Here is a 20,904-nt window from a genome sequence, read left to right on the forward strand (position 1 = left end):
CTCTTTGCGACCCCATGAATCACAGCATGCCAGGCCTCCCTGTCCATCACCAACTCCCAGAGTTCACCCAAACTCATGTCCATCAAGTCGGTGATGCCATCCAGCCATCTCATCCTCTGTCATCCCTTTCTCCTGCCACCAATCCCTCCCAGCAGCAGGGTCTTTTCCAATGAGTCAACTCTTCACATGAGGCGTCCAAAGTATTGGAGTTTCAGCTTCAACATCAGTCCTTCCAGTGAACACCCAGGACTGGTCTCCTTTAGCATTGACTGGTTGGATCTCCTTGCAGTCCAAGGGACTCGCAAGAGTCTTCTCCAACACCACAGTTCAAAAGCATCAATTCTTCAGCACTCAGCTTTCTTCACAGTCCAACTCTCACATCCATACATGACCACTGGAAAAACCATAGCCTTGACTAGATGGATCTTTGTTGGCAAAGTAATCTCTCTGCTTTTGAATATGCTATCTAGGTTGGTCATAACTTTCCTTCCAAGGAGTAAGCAGGGAAGTGCAAATCAAAACCACAAAACAACACTTTTCACCTGCTAGGGTGGCTATGATCAAAAAGAGAGACAATCTTACAATATGAGACTTCCTTGGGGGTCCAGTGGTTGGGACTCCCCCTCCCCCCGCCCACTTCCACTGTAGGGGGTAAGGGTTCAATCCCTTATTGGGGAACCAAGATCCTGCATATCACCATATATAACCAAAAATTTTTAAATATAAATAAATAAAACTTTAAAAAAAGACAATAACAAGGGTTGGCGAGGATGAGAAAAACTGGAAAGCTCACAGATTGTTGTTGGAATTGTAAAATGGTGCAGCCACTTTAGAAAATAGATTGACAGTTCCTCAAAATGTGAAACAGAGTTACCAAATGATTTAGCAATATCATACCCAACAGGAATATAAACATACCTTCTCCCAAAAACTTGTACACAAATATTCATAGCAGTATTGTAAGATGGAAACCACCCAAAATGTCTATCAACTAATCAATGGATAAATAAAACATGGTTTAGACTGCTATTCACCAATAAGAAGAAATAAAGTATAGTTAGTCCTCCATATCAACAGGTTCTGCACCTGGGAATTCAATCACAGATCAAAAATACTACAACAAATTCCAGTAAGTTTCAAAGAGCAAACAAAATATTTGTCTAGGACAGGCAAAAATTACATAGTTGTAAAAACATTTACATTGTATCTACAACTCTTTACACAGTATTCACATTGTATTAGGTATTATAAGTAATCTAAAGATGATTTAAAGTATACTGAAGTGAATGTGTGTAGGCTATATGCAAATATTATGTCACTTTATATAGGGACTTGAGCATCTGAGTGTGTGTGTTGGGAATCCTGGAACTAATTCTCCACAGATACAGAGGGTCAACTGTACTGATACCTGCTATAACATGGATGAACCAAGAAAACATTAAGTGAAAGAAGCCAATCATGAAAGGTCACATATGTGAGGGCCTTTCAGGTGATGCAGTGGTATAGAATCTGCCTGCCAATGCAGGAGACTCAGGAGGCGTGGGTTCGATCCCTGGGTCAGAAAGATCCCCTGGAGTAGGAAATGGAAACCCACTCCAGTATTCTTGCCTGGAAAATTCCATACACAGCGAAGCCTGATGGGTTACTGTCCGTGGAGTCGCAAAGAGCCAGACACGACTCAATGACTGAGGATGCATGCATGCACAGATGCAATGTTCAAAACAGGCAAATTCATGCAAAGTAGTGGTTGCCATGGGACTTCCCTGGTGGTCTAGTGGCTAAGACTCCACACTCCCAATGCAGGAGGCCTGGGTTCAAAATCTGGTCAGGAAATTAAATCACATACGCCACAACTAAGACCCGATGCAGCCAAATAAATAAATACTTAAACAACAGCAACCATAACCAAGTAGAGGTTGCCAGGGACTTGGGGGAAAGGGGATTGAGAGTGGCTGCTAGAGGATATAGAGTTTCTTTGGGCTGCACTTCACAGGCCTACAAGGCCTGTGCTTGCCCAGCTTCAAGACTGAAGAAAGATCCGAGAGTCAGCAACAGAAACACCAGTGGTTTAAGGATAGGGGGAGCTCACATGTCTGAAGCAAGGTCCTGAAGCAGTGCCCCATGGTGTGCGGCAGGAGAGGACCTGGCGGCAACCTTCACTGCAGAGGGGGAGGAAAGGTTACCAGTTACAGGGGAATTGGTGTCAGGTGGGCTCATCAGTTACCAGGGAAACCAGTAAAGGGCACACCCCTCACTGCCCCTTTGCTAAGAACAATCACCTGTTGGGGCCTGGGGCAAGTAGGTAGGAAGGTCCATGATTTGAGTGGTGAGATAGGCACTGGTCAGGCAAGGGATGTACAGAGAGCAAGAGAACAGCCATCTTGAATGTCTTAACCATATATGTTTCCTTTGAGGATAATGAAAATGATATGTGAGAGTTCCTTGGTTGCCTAGTGGTTTGGATTCTGGCCTTTCACTGCTGTGGCCTGGGTTCAATCCCTGGTTGAGGGACTGAGATTCCACAAGCCAAGGGGTGCAGCCAAAAAAAAAAGAAAGAAAATGACATGAGACTAAATAGTGGGGAGGGTTGCACAGCTCTGTGAATTTATCAGAATAGGGAATTGTGTACTTTAAAAGAGTGAATTTCATAATATGTAAATTATACCCCACTAAAATTATTATTAAACTTTTACATAAGAGGTTTTACTTTTGCTCCATTTGCAGTTTGATATAAATCTCAGAATTTTTTCTTAGTAAATAGAGATGATATAAATCATTCTCATTATGTTACTTTCTAGAAAATGTAAGTAGTAAACTTTAATTTGATAAGCCAGCCCACTATTCTCTAAACAATACATTATCTGAGAGCTGTTCATCCACCAGAGACATTTGAAATAACAAAACACTTTCTCTCTGCCAATGGTTCTCTGTACCACAGTTACAACAGAAATGTAAATACTTATCGGCTTGTTAGTCTTAACATATTTTAGTTGATTAAACAGTCTCTCAAAGCCATCACTGATGGAGCTATGATTCCTACTATGCTCCCAGTGCTTCTCGCTTGTCAGTCCATACTCTTTCCACTCATCTGCACAGCTGTGAACATTAAAAACAATCTCAATAGCAATCATCATAGCTTCAAGCATCTATGAAATCCCAAGACTTATAAGTAAAGTGTGACACGTGTGTGCATTTTTTCCTGGGCAGAATACATTTATCAGGTTCTCAAAGAGAGTCATTGACCAGCATTTCAGAGACTGATGTCAGGTCATGCTGCGTTGTGCAGCAGACACGGGTTAGATCCCTGGGTCGGGAAGATCACCTGGAGACAAAAACGGCAACCCATTCCAGTATTCTTCCCTGGAGAATTCCACGGACAGAGGAGCCTGGCGGACTACAGTCCACGGGGTCGCTAAGAGTCGGACATGACTGAGCGACTAACACACATGCTGCGTTTAGATTTTGTAGTGGAATCTGTGGTTTTAGTTTGCCAAGCATCCCTTCCCTTTTTTCTTGTCATAGCACCCCCTCTTTGGTTGGGGGAATAGGGAGACCTTCTTATGAATTCCACAATGATGCTGGAAAATCTTCTCTTTTCATCTGTTACTAAATCCAGAGAAGGTAATTTTGGAGCTGTCTGCACTGTTCCCTCACACCATCCCTCTATGAAGGAGCCACCCCAGGGGAGCAAGCAGAGCTGGGAAGAGCGGCAGCACCCAGATTCTCTGAGGTCAGCTTCACCCTTCCCTTCCTCCCTTCCATGCTTCTACAGAAGAGGCGGCAACTGTAGTCTGGAGAAGGGAAGGGTGGGACGGTCCGTCCAGGACACAGGGATGCAAAGCGTGACTTGGGAGAACTGATTTCTCGGGCTGCACGGAAGGGATGAGCTCCAGGGCAAGCAGGATCAGCCCTGGTGGATCCCTCAGCAAGGCATGCACTGCACAAAGGGCCGAGGTTCAGGGTTAGCTGAGGTCAGGATTATAGAAACCCAGGAGCAAGACGGGGAAGCTTAAAGAGCCAAGCCGTGTCTCCAGGACTGGGGTGACGGCACGGTCAAGCCCGGCTGAAGGAACATTCAGCCCCGCCCCCGACCGAGAGGGGAGGGCGAGCCCCGCCTCCCACCCCGGGAATCTTATCGATGCTAGTGCAACGCCACCTCCGAATCATAGATGACTTGTTATCCAGCGAACTGAAGGTCAAATAGGGAAGCCACCGGTGAGCTTGGGGAGCGGACTGAGAGAAAGGCCGGCTTCTCTGGGAGCTGTGTGCCCCCTTTCGCCACCCCCTCCTGTCTCCACTTGGTAGCACCTTCCTGATCCCCTTATCTCCAAGGCTCTTAGGGATATGCCCCTCTGCAGGAGCCTTCCGGGAAATGCTGCTCTGACCGCCCAGGAACCATGAGTCCTGCAGCTCCGGTAAGAGAGAGGTCTCTGGGACAGGACAATGGACCCAGGGCAGGGTGGGTTCTGTTCTCAAGGGAACTTTCAGGCCTGGACAGTCTATCTCCTCTCGAATGACATCCTGGATCTGCTCCTAGGTGGGGCTTCGTGGGGCTGAACTATTCAAGGAAATGATCCTGGAGGAACAGACTGTGGTGGTAGATAAATAGTCTTCTCTCCCTAGCTGGGCCCCTTTCAATCCATTTTTTACTGTCCTAGAAATACCTTTCCAGGCTGCAAATTGTACCACCTAGCTCCTCACCCAACCCCAAGCTCCAATCACTATGTCATAAAATGCCCAGGCCCCTAAGCCTGTCTTCCAAGGCCTTCATGTTACATCCTTGCAACCCCTACAGCTTCATCACCCACCGATCCCCATGCCCTCCCACCCCAACCCCTGCACTCTGCTTTCCAAACACTGAAATACTAGACACTCATTGTTCAGTCTCTCAGTCATGTCCTACTCTTTGCGACCCCATGGACTGCAGCACACCAGGCTTCCCAGTCCTTCACTATCTTCTGGAGGCTGCTCAAATCAGCCTCCGTTGACCCCTTCTCCTGCCCTCAATCTTTCTCAGCATCAGGGTCTTTTCCAGTGAGTCCTCTCTTCCCATCAGGTGACCAAATTATCGGAGCTTCAGCTTCAGCATCAGTCCTTCCAGTGAATATTCAGGACTGATTTCCGGTAGGATTGACTGGTTTGATCTCCTTGCTGTCCAAGGGACTCTCAAGAGTCTTCTTCAGTACCACAATTTGAAAGCATCAATTCTTGGGCACTCAGCCCTCTTTATGGTCCAACTCTCACATCTGTACATGACTACTGGAAAAACCATTTGTTGGCATAGCGATGTTTCTGCTTTTGAGTACGCTGTCTAGGTTTGTCATAGTTTTTCTTCCAAGGAGCAAGTGTCTTTTAATTTCATGGTTGTAGTCACCGTCCACAGTGATTTTGGAGCCCAGGAAAATAAAATCTCTGTTTCCATTTTTTCCCTTCTATTTGCGATAAAGTGATGAGACACTCATACTCATCCTTCAAGACCCTGCAGCCTCCTCTGGGAAGCCTTCCTGAACCTCTTCATCAGCATCAAACTCTACTTTCCCATTGTCAGATCATACTCTACTTTGTGTGTTTATGGTGGAACATAAATACTGTACTTTGTGTGTTTCCCAGACTGGAAACTGGGAAATGAAGGGGCTTGTCGGATGTTTCTTTGTGCCTTCTACTAATGCCCAGTGCCAGGCACAAACTGAGTATCAAGAAAACATGGCAAAACTAGGAGCCTGGTTTTCTCCCTGTAGTTTTACATTTTTCTAGAAAATTAGAGCTCGAGATTCTTGGGGGAAAGTATTTCATGCTAAATGAATGAACAACATAATGACAATAGCAAAATAAAATCACAGATGCAGCCTCGCACCTGTGCTCCGAGTGGGCACAGGGCTACTACCTCCCACGAGAAGCTGTATAGTTCCCAGGTCTAGGCCTGCAGACTACGAGTCCCAGAAGGACTTCTGTCAGCCCGTCGCTACACGCCCCGCCCCTCCCTGGGGGGTGGGGCCCCGAGGCAGCTAGGCTCCGGGCTGCTGCGGGGAGAGTGAATTGCCCCAGGCACTTTGGGGCACTCAAAGCGCAGGCGCAGCGGGTTGGGCGGCAGCAGCATCAAGTAACCGGCCGTTTTGGCAGCAGCACCGCAACAGGTGTAGACAGGTGGGTGCATTAAGGGGGGCTGAAGAGGGAGTTTACACCTGGCCTTCTTGTCTGACCTATGTCAGAGCGTGAAGATGGGAGGGAGCGGCCGGAGAAGCAGGGACAAGGCCGGGCCTTCCACCCCAGGTGTGCCAGCCAGCCCTTGCTACGCAACAACAGGTGTGAGTTAGTCGGGGAGGGCACTTGGATTCCAATCCAAGCTCCATCACACAAGCACTGGACGGAGTTGCAGTGGGGCCCAAACTGTTCATTGACTCACCTGGGGGTCTTTGAAGACTATCAGTGCTTACCTCCTGCCCTCAGACATTCTGATTTTATTGTTATGGGATATGGGCTGGATATTTGGGAGTTTTAAAAACTCCTACGGGGATAATGCTTAGAAGACAGGACTGCTGGGTGTGAACTCTGGCTCCACTGCTTACTAATCAAGAAGATCTGTGCAAGTGACTGGACCTCTCCAGGCCCCAGTTTCCTGGAAATAACAAGGAATATTGTGAGGTAATAGATGAAACCACTTTAGAAGTATACCTGGCATACAGTGCTCGATAAAGCATAGTTGCTGTTGAACTATTATTCTGTGCACTTTGTAAATGGGTTCTTTGTGTGTGTGTGCTCCGTCATGTCTTACTCTTTGCGACCCCCAGGGACTGTAGCCCACCAAGTTCCTCTGTCCATGGAATTTTCCAGGCAAGAACACTGGAGTGGGTTGCCATTTCCTACTCCAGGGGATCTTCCTGACCCAGGGATCAAACCTGCATCTCCTTCCTCTCCTGCACTGGCAGGTGGATTCTTTACCATCGAGCCACCTGGGAAACCCTGGTGGGGTTCAGATGTGAGGAGGGCTTTCTTATCATGAAATTCCCTTGTTTACTGCCATGATTCTACTATTCTCTGCTGCCAGCATTTCAATATTCCAGAGTTTCTAACATTTTTAGAGTTCCTCACTCCAGTCTCCACCTCCCTGATGGACACCCTTATACAGATCTAGATGTGGAGGCTGGGAAAAGGGATTTGGTCAAGGTTATGGGGATGAGACTGGAATCCAAGCTTCTGACCCCCACCCCCACCCCCACCCCATTTGCAAAGTGTGGCTGCCCTGCTGACCCCACAAGCACAGTGCTCTCATTATGTGCCTGGAGCCAAGAATGGAGAGGAGACAGGCAGGCTTGCCCTTGTTTGTTTATTCACACTCCCTTAAACCTTTCCTCAGTGGCTCCCCCAGGGAGGACCGGGGTGGGAGTTTTTCTCAGGGGAGCCTTTGTGGAGCAGCTGATGAAGTCTGTGATCCCTCTGACAGGTTCCGCCTGACTCCACCCTGGAGAGTCCTTTTGAGGAAATGGCCCTGGTGAGGGGCGGCTGGCTGTGGAGACAGAGTGAGTGACCCTGGGCCAAGCCCTTGTCTGTCCTTTACCTTATCTGGGGCCAGGGGTGAGGGAAGTGGCCTGTTGGACCTGCACAGTGAACCCTTCTCTCAAGAAACCATGCCCTTTTTATCCTTCCCTCCTTTGTCCGTACTCTTCTGTCTGCTGGGAATGTCCTTCACATTCCTGACTGCTTAGTAAACTACTTATTTTTCAAGACCCAGCTCAGGTGTCCCTTTCTGAAAAGAGCCTTCTCTGCCTTTTCTCTGCTCCCCACCGCAGCCCCTGCTGTAGCACCAAGCTGGGTAGCAGCTCTCTTTTCTGTTCCCAGTGCCTCACACATACCCCTCTTATAGCACTGATCAATACTTCATCGTCCTTACCTGTGGGCCTCACCAGTCCCCTACTTCATACTGTCTCCGGACTGTGAGTGCCCGAGTGCAGGGACTGGGTTTAACCCTCTGTGGCCCTGGGCTAGCCACAGAACAAGGCACAGAACAAAATGAAAAATGCCTCTGTTCTTCAGAATTTGTAAAGTCAAAAAAAAAAGAGCAAAAACAGAATTTGTAAAGTAAAAAGCTCTCTTAGTCTTTACCCTTTTCTGTTAAGATTTCCAGTCTCGAAATGTCTAAAGCTAGAGCGGTCTTCCAGATCCACCTCTGACCAGAGTCATGGTCTGAATAAGAGCTGTCCTGGGCTAGGAGCTCCCCGATACCCTATGACCCAGCCTCAGTTCATTCAGTCCAGAAAACACTGAGTCCAGGTCCTGCTAGGTTCTAGGATCTGTGAGGTGAGCTATGGAAAATCCCTCTGCTCTCCATTTGGCAGAAGAAACTGACACTATACAAATGACTGTCCCCCGGGGCCTTTGTTTTTAAAGTACACAATAACTGTACAACCCTCAGCAGAATGGATGCAATGGAAACTGAAGGTTTCCTTAAGGCAAGCATGTGATGACTAGTTTTCTATTAATTCTTGCAAAAATCCTATTCTGCATTCATACAAAAACAACTTAATGCTGTTTCTCTGACAAACTGTACATATAGAAACAAATGTTCAATTGGATATGAACTTATACTATCACATGTCTTGTGATACTTAAAAGATTTCCAGCCTCCCCCAAGGAAGGAATCAGATCATTCATTTACCATTCAGCACATGTATGGAACCTTGACTATGTTGTTAGGGCCCAATGGGAGGCAATGGGTGAGCAAGACAGAGAGAGGCCCTGCCATCATTTCAGGGAGCAGACAAGGAAGGGGTGATTACAACACTGGAGGCTGGGGATAAGGGGATGCTGGGAGCCCACCCACGGCTCCTGCCCCCACTCAGGCTCTGTGATCAGCCCGCATTGTGGGTCTGGAATATCGCACAGGCTCCATCCTCCGCCGCTGGAAGCGGAACTGGTTTGCCTTGTGGCTGGATGGGACCCTGGGCTACTACCACGATGAGACTGCCCAGGATGAGGAGGACCGCGTGCTCATCCATTTCAATGTCCGCGACATAAAGATCGGCCAAGAGTGCCACGGTGAGCCTCCTTCTCTCTCTGACTACAGGCACGGCCCTCCCACTGTGTCTGAGAACACCTGCCATTCTCAGGTGGAAGGCTCTTTGCAGCTTTCAGAGGCCTTCCACAGACATTGCTTCTGGGCCTCTATCAAATCCAGTTTATGTGGTGTAAGTTAAGAAATGAGTTCCTTACTGAGTTCCTACCCTGTGCTGAACCTGGGCCCTATGCTGGGTTCATAGAGGTGAGTCAGACACAGTTCCTGCCCTCTCCAGTGCTAGGAATGGGAAAAAATGAAATGAAATAAGGAGGCTCAGAGAAGTTAAGTAACTGGCCCAGAGCTACCCTGCAAATATCCCTGACCAAGGCTCAGGTCATAATTATAACAGGGAAACTGGGAGAGAGATGTACCTAGCTAGGGAAGCAGGCAATGTGGAAAGGTGGAAGGGTCTAAAGAGTTGAGTAAAATCCCAAGGAAAGTATGTGAGATCAGAGGAGGTCAGCAGTGGCCAGTCAACAAGACCCAGAGAAGTCAGTTCCTGTTCTTGTTCCCGGTTTGCTGGGGAGACTCGGGGCCTGTGCCCTGTGGAAACCCCATACGCGTGTGTCGGCCTTTAGATGTGCAGCCCCCAGAAGGCCGGAGCCGAGATGGCCTGCTGACTGTGAACCTACGGGAGGGCTCCCGCCTGCACCTGTGTGCTGAGACCAGAGATGACGCCATGTGAGTCACTCCCAGGAGAGGTTGGGGCGGTATCTCGGGAATATGACCAATGACTTCCTCCTCATTGAGCCGCTAGCACCCTAAAGGTAGGAGAGCGGGACAAAGACCAGTGAGCATGGTGGTTCAGTGGAGGCTGGGCAGAGGGGGTTTGAATGACTCACGGTGATTGGTATGGTATCCAGTAAAGTCCTGACATGGTCCCCGATGAATTCAAGACTGTTGTGGGAGCAGTGTATGCACAGCTGCCTCAGGTGTGGTCCCTGGTCATTCCTCAGGGTCAGGTATCTAACAGCCTCTGAGGTAAGCCCTCACTTGGGGTGACACACAGGAACAGACAGCCCTGTGGCATCTTCAGAGAGCCCTCCTCTCACTCCCTTCTTAGAAAATGGCCTGGGGTGGGGGGTACTCTGATCTGAGGGATAGACCCTAACGCACCTGAGAGAGGTAGCCCATGGGGCGCCCTGTGTTGGACGCAGGTCCACACTGCAAGAGCCTGGGTGTGTCTTCCTCAGGCGCCTTTTGCTCACTCACATTCTTTCCCTTCCTACTCTCTGGCAGAGGGTCAGTTGGCCTTCACGCTATAGGAGAGTGAAAGAGATGGGATGTGTGGGAGCAGGGGAAGCCGAGCTCGGGGTAGACAAAGCACAGAGCCTCCTTGTCCACCCCAGCCAGGTGCCATGGCAACCAACAAAGGCTCAATTGTCCAGCGTCCACTAGGCGTTCCCGGGGCTCTGGGGTCAGAGTGTAGGGGAACCAAGTTTGTAGGTTTGGGATGTGGAGGTAGGCTGCAGCCAGAGGATCAGGCTAGGCATGTCAGAATCTGAACCACTAAAGGACCACCCAAGCCCAACTGTCTTTTGTCTAGATGGGAAAACTGGAATCTCCCCAGCGGTGAGGAGACTATGGACTAAGAGAGTTATAGAACTGCAGCAGCTCAGCTGGGGGCTTGTCTGTGTGACTGGGGCAGCTGAGAGGGTCCCCTTTGTCTTCCCAAGGGAGTGAAGAGGATCTCCACCTTCACAAGGGACTGGAGCTAGAGGTGGGGTAGGGGAGGAAAGTCTAAAATGTGGGGCCCAGTCTCCCTTCTCCTGCACTCCCTCCTCATGGTCTCGTGGGTTTGCATTGCAGAGCGTGGAAGACGGCACTGCTGGAGGCGAACTCCACGCCGGTGAGCCCCCTTCCTCCCTGTCTCCTCCCCACCCCTACTTGCCATGGAATCAAGGGTGACTCAGGCTTAGTCCCCGCCTGCCAGGAGTTCTCAGTTTCCATATATGTGAGTGAATAGACTTGTGCAGACTCAGAGGCCCTGAGTCCCAAGTGGAAAAGGACGGAAGACGGCCAATGGGTGAATAAAAGATATTCACCAAAAGATTTGGAGGGAGAGAGAGGCCTCCAAGAAGGCTTGTTGAAGGGAGTGGCATGTGAGCAGGAGGAAAGGAACTATCTTTTATTCAGCAACCATTATGGGTCAGGTGTGGTATAGTTGTAATACCAGCTACTCTCATAGCCTTCCTGTGAGGTTGGGATTATTGTTCCCCCTCTGCAGATGATAAGGTTGAGCTTTATTTATTCACATAACAAATATTTACTGAGTTCCTACTATATGCCAGGCACTGTGCCAAGGACCATAATCAGAAGGTAGCAGAGGAGATGTGGGCCCTGCCCTCCTGGACTCAGCCTAGTGGGGAGATAGATGTGAAGTCACAAATTAGAGTTGGTGGTTCCACCGCAGTGATGGGAGCTGCTCAGACAGAGACAGCAGAGTGCATTCAGTGTGCGTCCACCATGATGCCCTGACCCAGGTGGGAGTCCAGACAAGGCTTAAGATGAGACCTGGAGGATACCAGAGATCAACTGGGTGAAAGGGGTGGGGTGAGGGGAACAGCTTTCCAGGCAGAGGGAGCTGCAGGTGCAAGGGCCCTGAGAAAGGTTATGATGTTGGCAAGTTGACAAACAGAAGGAAGGCTGGGGTGACTGCAGCTCAGGGAGCGAGAGAGCAGTCGGGGAAGGAGGGTTAGCAGGCCAGGCACGAAAAGCTGAGTTAAGGAGAGTGGTTTCTGCTGAGAACACTGGAAGTCATTGAAGGTTTTAAAAAGACCAGGCTTGTGGTTTTAAAAAGATAATCTGGCTGCTAGGTAGGGAATGGACTGAAGAAGGTCAAAGTGGATGCCCAGAGATCTGTTAGAAGGCTGGGACAGGTGCAGGGCATCTGGCTGGGGGTCTGGACTAAGGCCTTGCTGGCAGAGACAAGCTGATGAGGACAAGACACATTTAGGAGGTGGAGTCAACAGAGCTCAGTGACTGATGGAGGTGAGGTTTTGAGGAGCTGCCCAAAGCCCCCAGCTCTAAGGTGGCCCAGCCTGGCCTCAGCCCCCATCTGCCTGACCCCAGACTCTGTGCCTGCTCCTTCTACCTGTGGCACAGTAGAGCCTCTTCTCATCTGGAGAAAAAGTCTGTTGGGAAGTGGCAGGTAAGACTGGAACACATTTAGAAACTCCCGCAGTATCCGCCTGCTGAGGGCTGGGCATTGTGCTTGAGAACCTAGCATCCACTGTATGAGTTAATCTTCAATAAGAAAGAGGAGGGGCTGGTATTCTTAGTCCCATTTTACAGATAGCGGAGCTGAGGTTCAGAAGGGAATTGGCTTGTCCAAAGTCTCATGGTCATAAATCAGTGGATTGGAACCTAGGTCAGTGAGATTTTGAGGGAAGGGAATTATCCAAAGAAGGAGCTACATGAGCAAAGCTGGGTAAGTGGTATGTACAAATGTGTATGTGCAGACACGTACATCTAAAGGCCAGGAGTCTGACCTGGCTGGAGGATAAAGCGTGGAGGGAAAGAAATAAGAGACGTGACCTCTAAGGAGCCACATCACAAATGCCTTGAAGTCCAGGAAGGAAGTGAACTTTATCCTGAGGGCTGTGGGGAACTATAAAGGGCATTAAGCAGGGGGGCTGTGGTCAGGCTTTGGGGAGCAGACTCGGGCTTCTGGGTAGAGGCGGTATAAGAGGAGGCTGGGGTGGTGGTCAGCTGGGTAGAGTTACCTGGCTCTGAGCTCCAAATCTGGCTGAGGCAGGGCAGACCTGTCATCTCACCCAAGAGGGTCAGAAAGAAGTAGGTGAGGGCTGGCCATCTGCACTCTGTGACTCTATGAAGCTGCCTCTCCCTTCTCTGCGCCCACCTTCCTGCTGCTCTGCTTCCTACATCTCTCTGCTCTGACCTCCACTCCATCTCCCACTGCTCTACACACACGTACATGCACACCTCCCTCTGGTCCCTAGGCTTGCTCGAACTGGGTGTATTTGTGCCTCTGTGTCTTTGTACCAGTGTCTGCCCACCTCTGAGTGTTCACGCCTGTGTCTGTCTGTCCTGTACCTACATAGGAGTGACCTCTGCTTCGTCCCTCTACATCCTGCAGGGTTATACCCTACACTGGGTGGAGGTTCCAGGAGGAGCCCCTGACTCTGGCTGTTCCAGAGAACACAGGGGTGGGGGGCACATTCACGGGTGATGGGTGCAGGTGGATGGGCCAGTGATCGGAGCTATGCTGTACTCCCTGGAGATTGGGAAGCTCAGTGGCCTGGAACAGGTGAAGGTGGGCCAGTTCTGGAGAGACACTACTGATCCTTTTTCTCTGTGTAATTTTGGCAATTTCACCACCTCTTCTGAGCCCCCCACCATTACCGTGGGCTGAAGAAGAAGAAGATAGCCGTTCCCTTGCCCAGCTGGCAGAGGGCTTTGCTAGGGCCTGTGAGGAGCTCTGAGTCTCTCCAGATGTAGAGGGCCTCTGACACCCCCCCTTCCTCCCCTTCTTGGGTTTCTGTGGCTTGAGCAGGCCCCAGCTGGAGCCACCGTCCCTCCCAGGAGCCGCCGAGTTTGCCCCAAGGTCAGGTGTGTGACCCGCTCGTGGAGCCCCTGTAAGGTTGAGAGGCGGATCTGGGTAAGTGCGCGTTCAGCCCTCCCTGCCACCATTCTGGCCGCCAGGATGTGCCTCCCAAAGTGGGCCCAGCCACATGCCCTCCCTGCTCACAAGCATTCCATGGCTCCCAACCATTCGTAGGACAACCAACCCTGCTTTCAAGGCCCCTGGGATCTGGCCTAGGCCAGACTCGCTCACCTCGTCCCTCTCGTCCCCTGTGTTCCAACTGCTCTGCTCTGTCCTCTGCTCCCAGCTGTGCCAGACCTTTTTCCTCTCTCCAGCCTCTGTATATGCTGCCCTCTCTGCTGCAAAGACCTTTACTTTCCTTACTCACCTGACAAAATCCTCTAAGACGCCCCGCAAAGACTGCCGGCTCCTCAGGGAGGACTTCCCAAACCTCCAGGCATTGTCACTCCCACTGCACGAATGCTGGTACTGTCTTCATTCTGCCTGATTTCTAGTTCCTTCATTTCTGTCTCTAGTCTCCCTCCCACGAGACAGGCAAGAATCAGGTTAGGTCAGCTGTGCCCCTTGGGAGCCTGGCACAGTGCTGGGTATACTGCAGGTGTGCAATGAGTGCTCAGTGATGTGGGCAGTCTATTTTGATTCTCCTACTCCTGGTGCATGAAGCTGGGGCACAAGAAGGCCTCAGGCAGTGTTCACTTAATGGGCAAATGAATGAGTGAAGAAAGGGAGAAAGGAAGGAGTAAAAAAACCTGTGATGGCCTCACTACTGCATATTATAATTTAGTCCGTGTCTGTCTCCCTGCCACACACCCCAGCCAGTGTTTCCAGAAAGCAGGATTTGGGGACGAATCCTCTCTCTGTCCCCAGTGCTCAGCCTGGCATGAGGTGGGCACAGCGAGGGGGCTTAGGTTAGAGCACCTGTGGTCAATTGTGAACTTTTCTAACACAGTGACACTCAATGTAGCTGTGCGTTAGAATCACTTAAGGACTTAAAGACAATGGAAATGTTCAGATCCTACCTCTGGCTGCTCTAATTGTGTAGTTCTGGGGTGATGCCTTGGAAATCTGTGGTTTCAGAAATTTCTCCAGACAATTCTGATGTGCAAAACCACTGAGCCCAGCAGTGCTAGCATCACCTGGCTGCACAGACGTGGCTCTGCTGGATTCTCACTGTGCCTTGGGAGTGGGCAGTGTAGGAAAGACTGTCCTCATTAATAGATGGGAAGACTGAAGCTCTGAGAAGTTATCTAACATGACTGGGAGCACTTAATTCGTCAGTGATTCCCAGCCCAGAATTCTAAGGCATCTATGGGTAAGACATCCTCATACCCAAACTAGGATACAAATTGTTTACAGTGGAGATGCCTAAAAATAGAATTTTAAAAGCTATAAACCTACGTATACACAACAGCTTTTCCTTTTTTCCCCTTCTGTGTGTCCTTTTTTCTAGTCTTATTGAGTTATAATTGACATATAACATTGTATTAGTTTAAGGTGTACAACATGATTTGATATATTTGTATACTGTAAAATGATTATTAATGTACAACAGCTTTTCTGAGGGGAGGGATCTATTTGTATGTGACCTCCTGATTGACCGTGTCCCCACCTACAAAAGGGGCTGGACCTGGGGAGAGGGAGGGGATCTGGGATCAAACCCTTAGGGTCTGTCTGGGAAGTCCCCTGCCCTGTTGCCAAGTAACTCACATGAGTTTACCTTGGGGCCTCTTAGGCATGGAGCGTAGAAACAAATGCCCCACAGAGACATGAAGTGGTGTTTTCCACTTTCTTCAGGGCTTGGGAGGGTCCCTGGCTCACAGTGCAACTGCAGGGCAGATGTAGGCTCTGGACCTCAACTTCCCAACCAGTAAAACTGAGGATCTGAGAGCATAGATCTCTTTAGTCCCTTCTAGGCTTAGAGCTCAGATCCTGGTCGCCCCCAGTAGAAACCCCTATTGGATCACCCTTGGGGAAGAGCACAGCAGGAAAGTCACTTGAGACTGAGCCTTGTTTGTCTGAGCCTTCTGCATTGCTCTGGGTCTGATCATTATCCCTGACTTGAAATTGGACTTAAGAATTGGGTGACTATAGTTCCAGTCTGACTCTGTATTTGACTCGAGATAAATTCAATATATTAGACACCTGCCATATTCCAGTCAGGCCTATTTTTAGACCCAGGTGGTGGTGGGAGTGTTTTCTTCAAGTGTGATGGGAGAAACACCTCACAGGGATACCAACAATAAAACCACAGAGTGGTTGGTGCTGTGATGAGGGAATTCTAAGGGCTGTGGGTGCCCCAGATGGGGCCCTAACAAAACCTGAGGTTCAGAGAGAGTGATATATTGAGTCGAGTGTGAAAGACAAGTTAGGTAGTTGAATAGAAAAAGATGAGAAAGGCATCCTTATCAAAGAGAAATGGCATAGATATTTGAAATCACAAGGTGTGCTTGGAGGACTTCTCCTTACAACCAAACTTCTTGAAAGAGATGTCATGATATGTTGACTCCATCCCTCACCTCTCAACCATTCTTCAATCTGCCATAGTCTGGCTTCTTCCTTCTTTCCTCCTCCTCTGAAAAGTGTTTTCAAGGTCACCCACAATTTCCAAGATGCCAAAACCAACGGCTTATTCTCTTGGCATGGGACAAGAGAATGGACAGAACATATTTAGAAGATAAAATCATGAGATCTGGTGATAATGTGATGTGGGAGATGTGTGTGAAGACAAAAGTGCCAACCTGCTGTCTTGGTTTAAGTGGGCAGTGGTGGCGTTTACAGAAGAGCATTTACAGAAGAGCCGGCTGAGGGGGTAGAAGGATGATGGGATCCCTGTGAGATGCATTAAGTTTGGACACCTGAGCTTCCAAGGGACCACCTGGACCATTTAGGTGTAAAGCTCAGAAATACAAGGTGCAAAGGGGCTAAGAAGAGGGAGCCAGAAGAGAAGGGGGTGTTGCCCCCTCTTCAGGTCTGTTCCCTCTGGGTAAAATGAGGGTCTTTTAGGCACTTAGGGTCTTTAGGAACTTAGGAACGTTAGGTCTTTTAGGAAATTAGGAACTTTGTTTAATTCAGCTTATATTTATTACTCCATGCTAGTCACTAGGCCCTGATGGCAATACAAATGAATTAAAGTCCTTGCCTACACCTCACGTCGGTGGTGCAGGCAGGAGAGGTCAGGAGGAAGGCCAGGAACAAGAGGCACAAGCATAGGTCACAGAGAACTCAGGAAGAAAGGATTTTTTCTGAGACCAGAAGGTCTTCCTGGAGTGGGTGACCTTTGAGTCAGGCTTTGAGGGATTGATAAAAATCTAATGAGGGAGGGAACATGGACATCTATTCCTCCCTCCCAGAGAGAATGCTGACTGTTCTCCTCTGAGCCTACACCCCTGGCTGTGTGGTAGAGTGGAAAACAATGCCTGCTGTAAGGGTGAGAGGAAATAACATATTATTTCCTCCCCCAGGACCTGGAATATAATGGTTGCTTAATAATACTTTAGTTACTTCTCATCTTTATCCTTCCTTTCTCTTCCTTCTTCCACACCCCCCTTTTATTTCCTGGGCTTTGTCCAGCACCCCCTCTCCATGACTGGGAGAGTAGAGAAATCCATTGGCTTTCTCCAAGTGTGACCACTAGAAAGCTGCTATTTGCTAGCAGACAATAGCAAATCTATCAAAGGAAGTAGGGAGCCATGGAGAATTTTTGATCAGGGGAGGGCTAGGTAGGAAAACGGGGGCAGGAAAATGGCCTCACTGGGAGCTGAAGTTTTAGATAATAGCGGTCTTGTGGGGAGGTGGGGCTTTTCTTCAGGAGCTTGCTGCTATCTGGAGATCCATTTCTAAATTTGGTGAGGTGGCGCTGTGGGCCTAGAAGGGTGTGAACCAGGTGTGAGGGGTAGGGGACCAAAGCCTGGCCCCTGGTCTGGCAGCTGACCAGGCAGGGCTTCCCAGGTGCGTGTCTACAGCCCGTACCAGGACTACTATGAGGTGGTGCCCCCAAACGCGCACGAGACCACGTATGTCCGCAGCTACTATGGACCGCCCTACGCGGGTAAGTCTCCGGCCCGCCCTTGCCCCTGCCTATATCTCCACCCACGGTCTGTCAGTCGGGACCAGGCCCCACCCTTTTAGTGACCACGTATTTTCCCAACGGGACCCTCTGCAAGGCCCTCCCCATCCCATAAATCAGAACAGCCCTGGGATCAGAGCCCCTCACCACTCCAGAGCGGACCTCTTCTCAAGGCCGGCCCCTATCCGCTGGCTGCCCGGCAATACCCGTTCCTGACTTGGTAGCGACCCCTGGTGGCTAATGCTGGAGACGCGGCCTCCCCTCACTCCAGGGCATAGTGGTTGGGAAGGCCCATCCTGAGGTGTGGTCCAGAGATTCTTAAGAGACCCCACGCTTTCTTCGCCGGTCGACCCTAACCCCGTGGTCCCAGACCGTCCGTAGCAGATCCAGGGAATAGAAGCCGTGGGCACAGAGCGCGCATCCTTCCTGTTTCAAGGCCTCAGTTTCTCCGACTGGAGAGCCAGAGAGTGGGCCCGGGACCTAGTGGAAGGAGGCGGATGATCTCTCTGCTCTCTCAGGTCCGCGGCCCTCACAGATTTTCTCTCCGCAGGGCCTGGAGTGACGCACGTAGTGGTGCGGGAGGATCCCTGCTACAGCGCGGGCGCCCCACTGGCCATGGGCATGCTTGCGGGAGCCGCCACAGGTGCCGCACTTGGCTCGCTCATGTGGTCGCCCTGTTGGTTCTGAGCCCTGGACCCTACGCATAGACCAAAAAGACCCCCTGTCTCTTTGGTCCCACCTTTCACTAGCCAAGTCCGATCCCACTTTGGAAGCTATTATCCCAGGCACAAACATAGCTCAAAATCCTTCTATCTACTGCTAGACATTCCAGAAATCTATTATAGACATTTGGTTATGTTTCCCCCAAATACACCAGGACACAGAAAACGCAAGTCATGGGGCTTCAAGTTCCCTAGTCACTGGAGACACAAGAATCAGGTTCTTTCCTCTGGCAGCTCCAGGCTTGGTGGGGACAAACAGGAGTAAAGAGACACTTGACAAAGTGGAGTTATCAATCTGTTGACAGTATGAGGGCAGAGTGAGGAAGGTAGGCTAGGGCTGCAGTTGTTGGCAGGAGTCCAGAGCTGTGAACATAATGGCATGTCCAAAGAGTTGAAAGGGAGTCCTCTGGGCTGGGGTGTGGGCAGGGGCCAGATCATGCTGGTCCTCCAGGCTAAGAAGGTGCTGAGTAAGGGGGAGATGTGAGCCTTTTGGAGGGAAGTTTCATGATTGCACTTATAATGAACACATTGCCTGTTTTAATACCCTAACACCCCCTGAATTTAGCCCCATTTTTCCCACTACTAGATTTCTGGGTCGCTTGTTCCTTCAATGCTCAGAAAGTCCCTGCTTTCCATGTCAGGGTACTTGGGGCAGCAATTGAGCTGAACCTGAGGTCCCCTTGCTAGGGGGCAGGTGAGCTCTATTTGTGACTTGCCCCTAGGTTGGTGCCTCCATCAATAAATGATTTTCTACTCCCCAGGAGGTTGGCCCTCTATCCATAGCTGTGGCTGTCACCATCTCAGGCTCTGTCCCTTGCTTCACTCTGGGAGAGATGGCAGTGTTCACCTCTGGGACCTGATCCATCTTTGTCTCAGTCTAGGAGGCCCCACACGTGTCTCCCTGAAGGTGGCCCAGCAGTCTCATTTGGTCCCCTTCTAGTCTCCTCTCCCATCCTGTCCCAGTCACTAGCAGAAATGCTAACATTCCTGCCCAGTAGCCAGAGTAGCGTGCTAAAATTCCCTTGTAGATAGGGGCTCCAGTTGCCCTGCTGCAGAAACTAATAAAGGTGTGGTTGGCTCTAGCCCTGACTCTGGCTTTGTTTGTTCCCCCAGGGTGCCCTGTCTCCCTGGGACATTTCCATGACTCAGCACTGACTAGTGCCTTCTCTGGTATAGTGACAAGAGTGTGGATTCTGAGGTCAGATAGAACTGGTGGCAGCACGTTAGCTGCCATGAGGAATTCTGGGGGCAAGTCACTTGACCGTTCTGGACCTTGCTTTCCTACTATAAGCTGGCAGGTTGAAGTTGGCCATCCTTGAGGGCTTGACAGGAGAGGTTGCCTGAGAATCTCTGTCATCTGAGCTGATGCATGATCCAGGCCATGCCCTGCCTGTCTGAGCATCCTGTGGTATTAGGTAGGGTCTTTTCCAGTAGGTTCCCATCCTTCTAGAATTGAGACAATGAGTTGTACTCATAGAGACAAGGTGCCTACGGAAGGAAACAACCATCTTAAATCAGGCCTTTTGAGGCTGTTACGTAACAGAAATCCCTTCTCAAACTGATTTAAGCCAGAGATGGGAAAATATAGGGGGCTTCCGTGGTGGCTCAGATGGTAAAGAACCTACCTGCAACTCAGGAGATCTGGGTTCAAAAGATCCCCTGGAGAAGGAAATGGCAACACACTCCTGTATTCTTGCCTGGAGAATTTCATGAACAGAGGAGCCTGGCAGGTTACAGTCCATGGGGTCACAAAGAGTCGGACACGACTGAGAGACTAACATACACACACACAAGGGAAAATACTGGGCCTCAAACCTGAGAACCCAGAAACTGTGTGGTCCAGGGACATGAATATTATCACTTAAACTTTGCTTCATTCCCATCTTTACAGCCACTGAATCTACTGTGATCTGGAAAAGATGGTCTAAAACAACAGAGCTTAGAGCAGGTCTGGGGTAGTGTCCCAAAAGAAATTTAGGGCACTGTTTCCAGAAGTAGATGAATAAGTGAGAGCTGAGAGGCAAAAATATCAGATGTCCAACTCAGTTATGTTTCCAGACATGAACTTAAGAGGGATATATAAACAAATAGCAATGATTCCATGAAGTAAGACAGGAACATGGTACAGTGGAAGCTCTGAGGAAGAGGTGTCCAACTGTGCCAAGGAGAGTGGCAAAAGCTTTGGGATAGGAAGTGAAAATTTAGGGTGAGCCTTGAAAGGTGAGTGGGAGTTTGCAAACAGAGAAAGGAAAAACAACAGATAGAAGAGACGGCATGCAAAGGCCTAAAAACATTTTAGATTCGAGAGTACTGAGAAATCAGGCAATGGTCTGATGTCACAGCAAGTTGCGTGATGAGAAGGGGTAGTGGTGGGCCGGGTTACTGAGAACCTTCCACAGACAGGGCGAGAAAGATGCACATGGATGTTTCAGGTGCAGCGGATTCTTCACCATCTGAGCCACTAGGGCTTCCCTTGCTTCAAAATCTCTCCATTAAT

The 20,904-nt window shown here is 49.7% G+C and overlaps 1 protein-coding gene across 2 annotated transcripts; it reads left to right on the forward strand.

Annotated features, from left to right (window-relative positions):
• The first annotated feature begins 5,990 nt into the window (after positions 1–5,990).
• Positions 5,991–19,489, forward strand: PLEKHB1 (pleckstrin homology domain containing B1). Of its 2 annotated transcripts, XM_040258802.1 has the most exons (8): positions 6,010–6,144; positions 7,442–7,517; positions 8,881–9,033; positions 9,631–9,733; positions 10,862–10,901; positions 13,569–13,673; positions 17,568–17,667; positions 18,236–19,489. In XM_040258802.1, the coding sequence occupies exons 2-8, from the start codon at positions 7,481–7,483 to the stop codon at positions 18,370–18,372; spliced, it is 675 nt and encodes a 224-aa protein (XP_040114736.1). In that variant the 5' UTR covers positions 6,010–6,144; positions 7,442–7,480; the 3' UTR covers positions 18,373–19,489. The 2 variants fall into 2 exon arrangements, with proteins under 2 accessions (XP_040114735.1, XP_040114736.1); XM_040258801.1 differs by lacking the exon at positions 13,569–13,673 and having other exon boundaries at positions 5,991–6,144.
• Positions 19,490–20,904: the final 1,415 nt, after the last annotated feature.

This window comes from Oryx dammah, unplaced genomic scaffold (assembly GCF_014754425.2).
Source record: "Oryx dammah isolate SB20612 unplaced genomic scaffold, SCBI_Odam_1.1 HiC_scaffold_17, whole genome shotgun sequence".
In the NCBI taxonomy this organism is placed as follows: Eukaryota; Metazoa; Chordata; class Mammalia; order Artiodactyla; family Bovidae; genus Oryx; species Oryx dammah.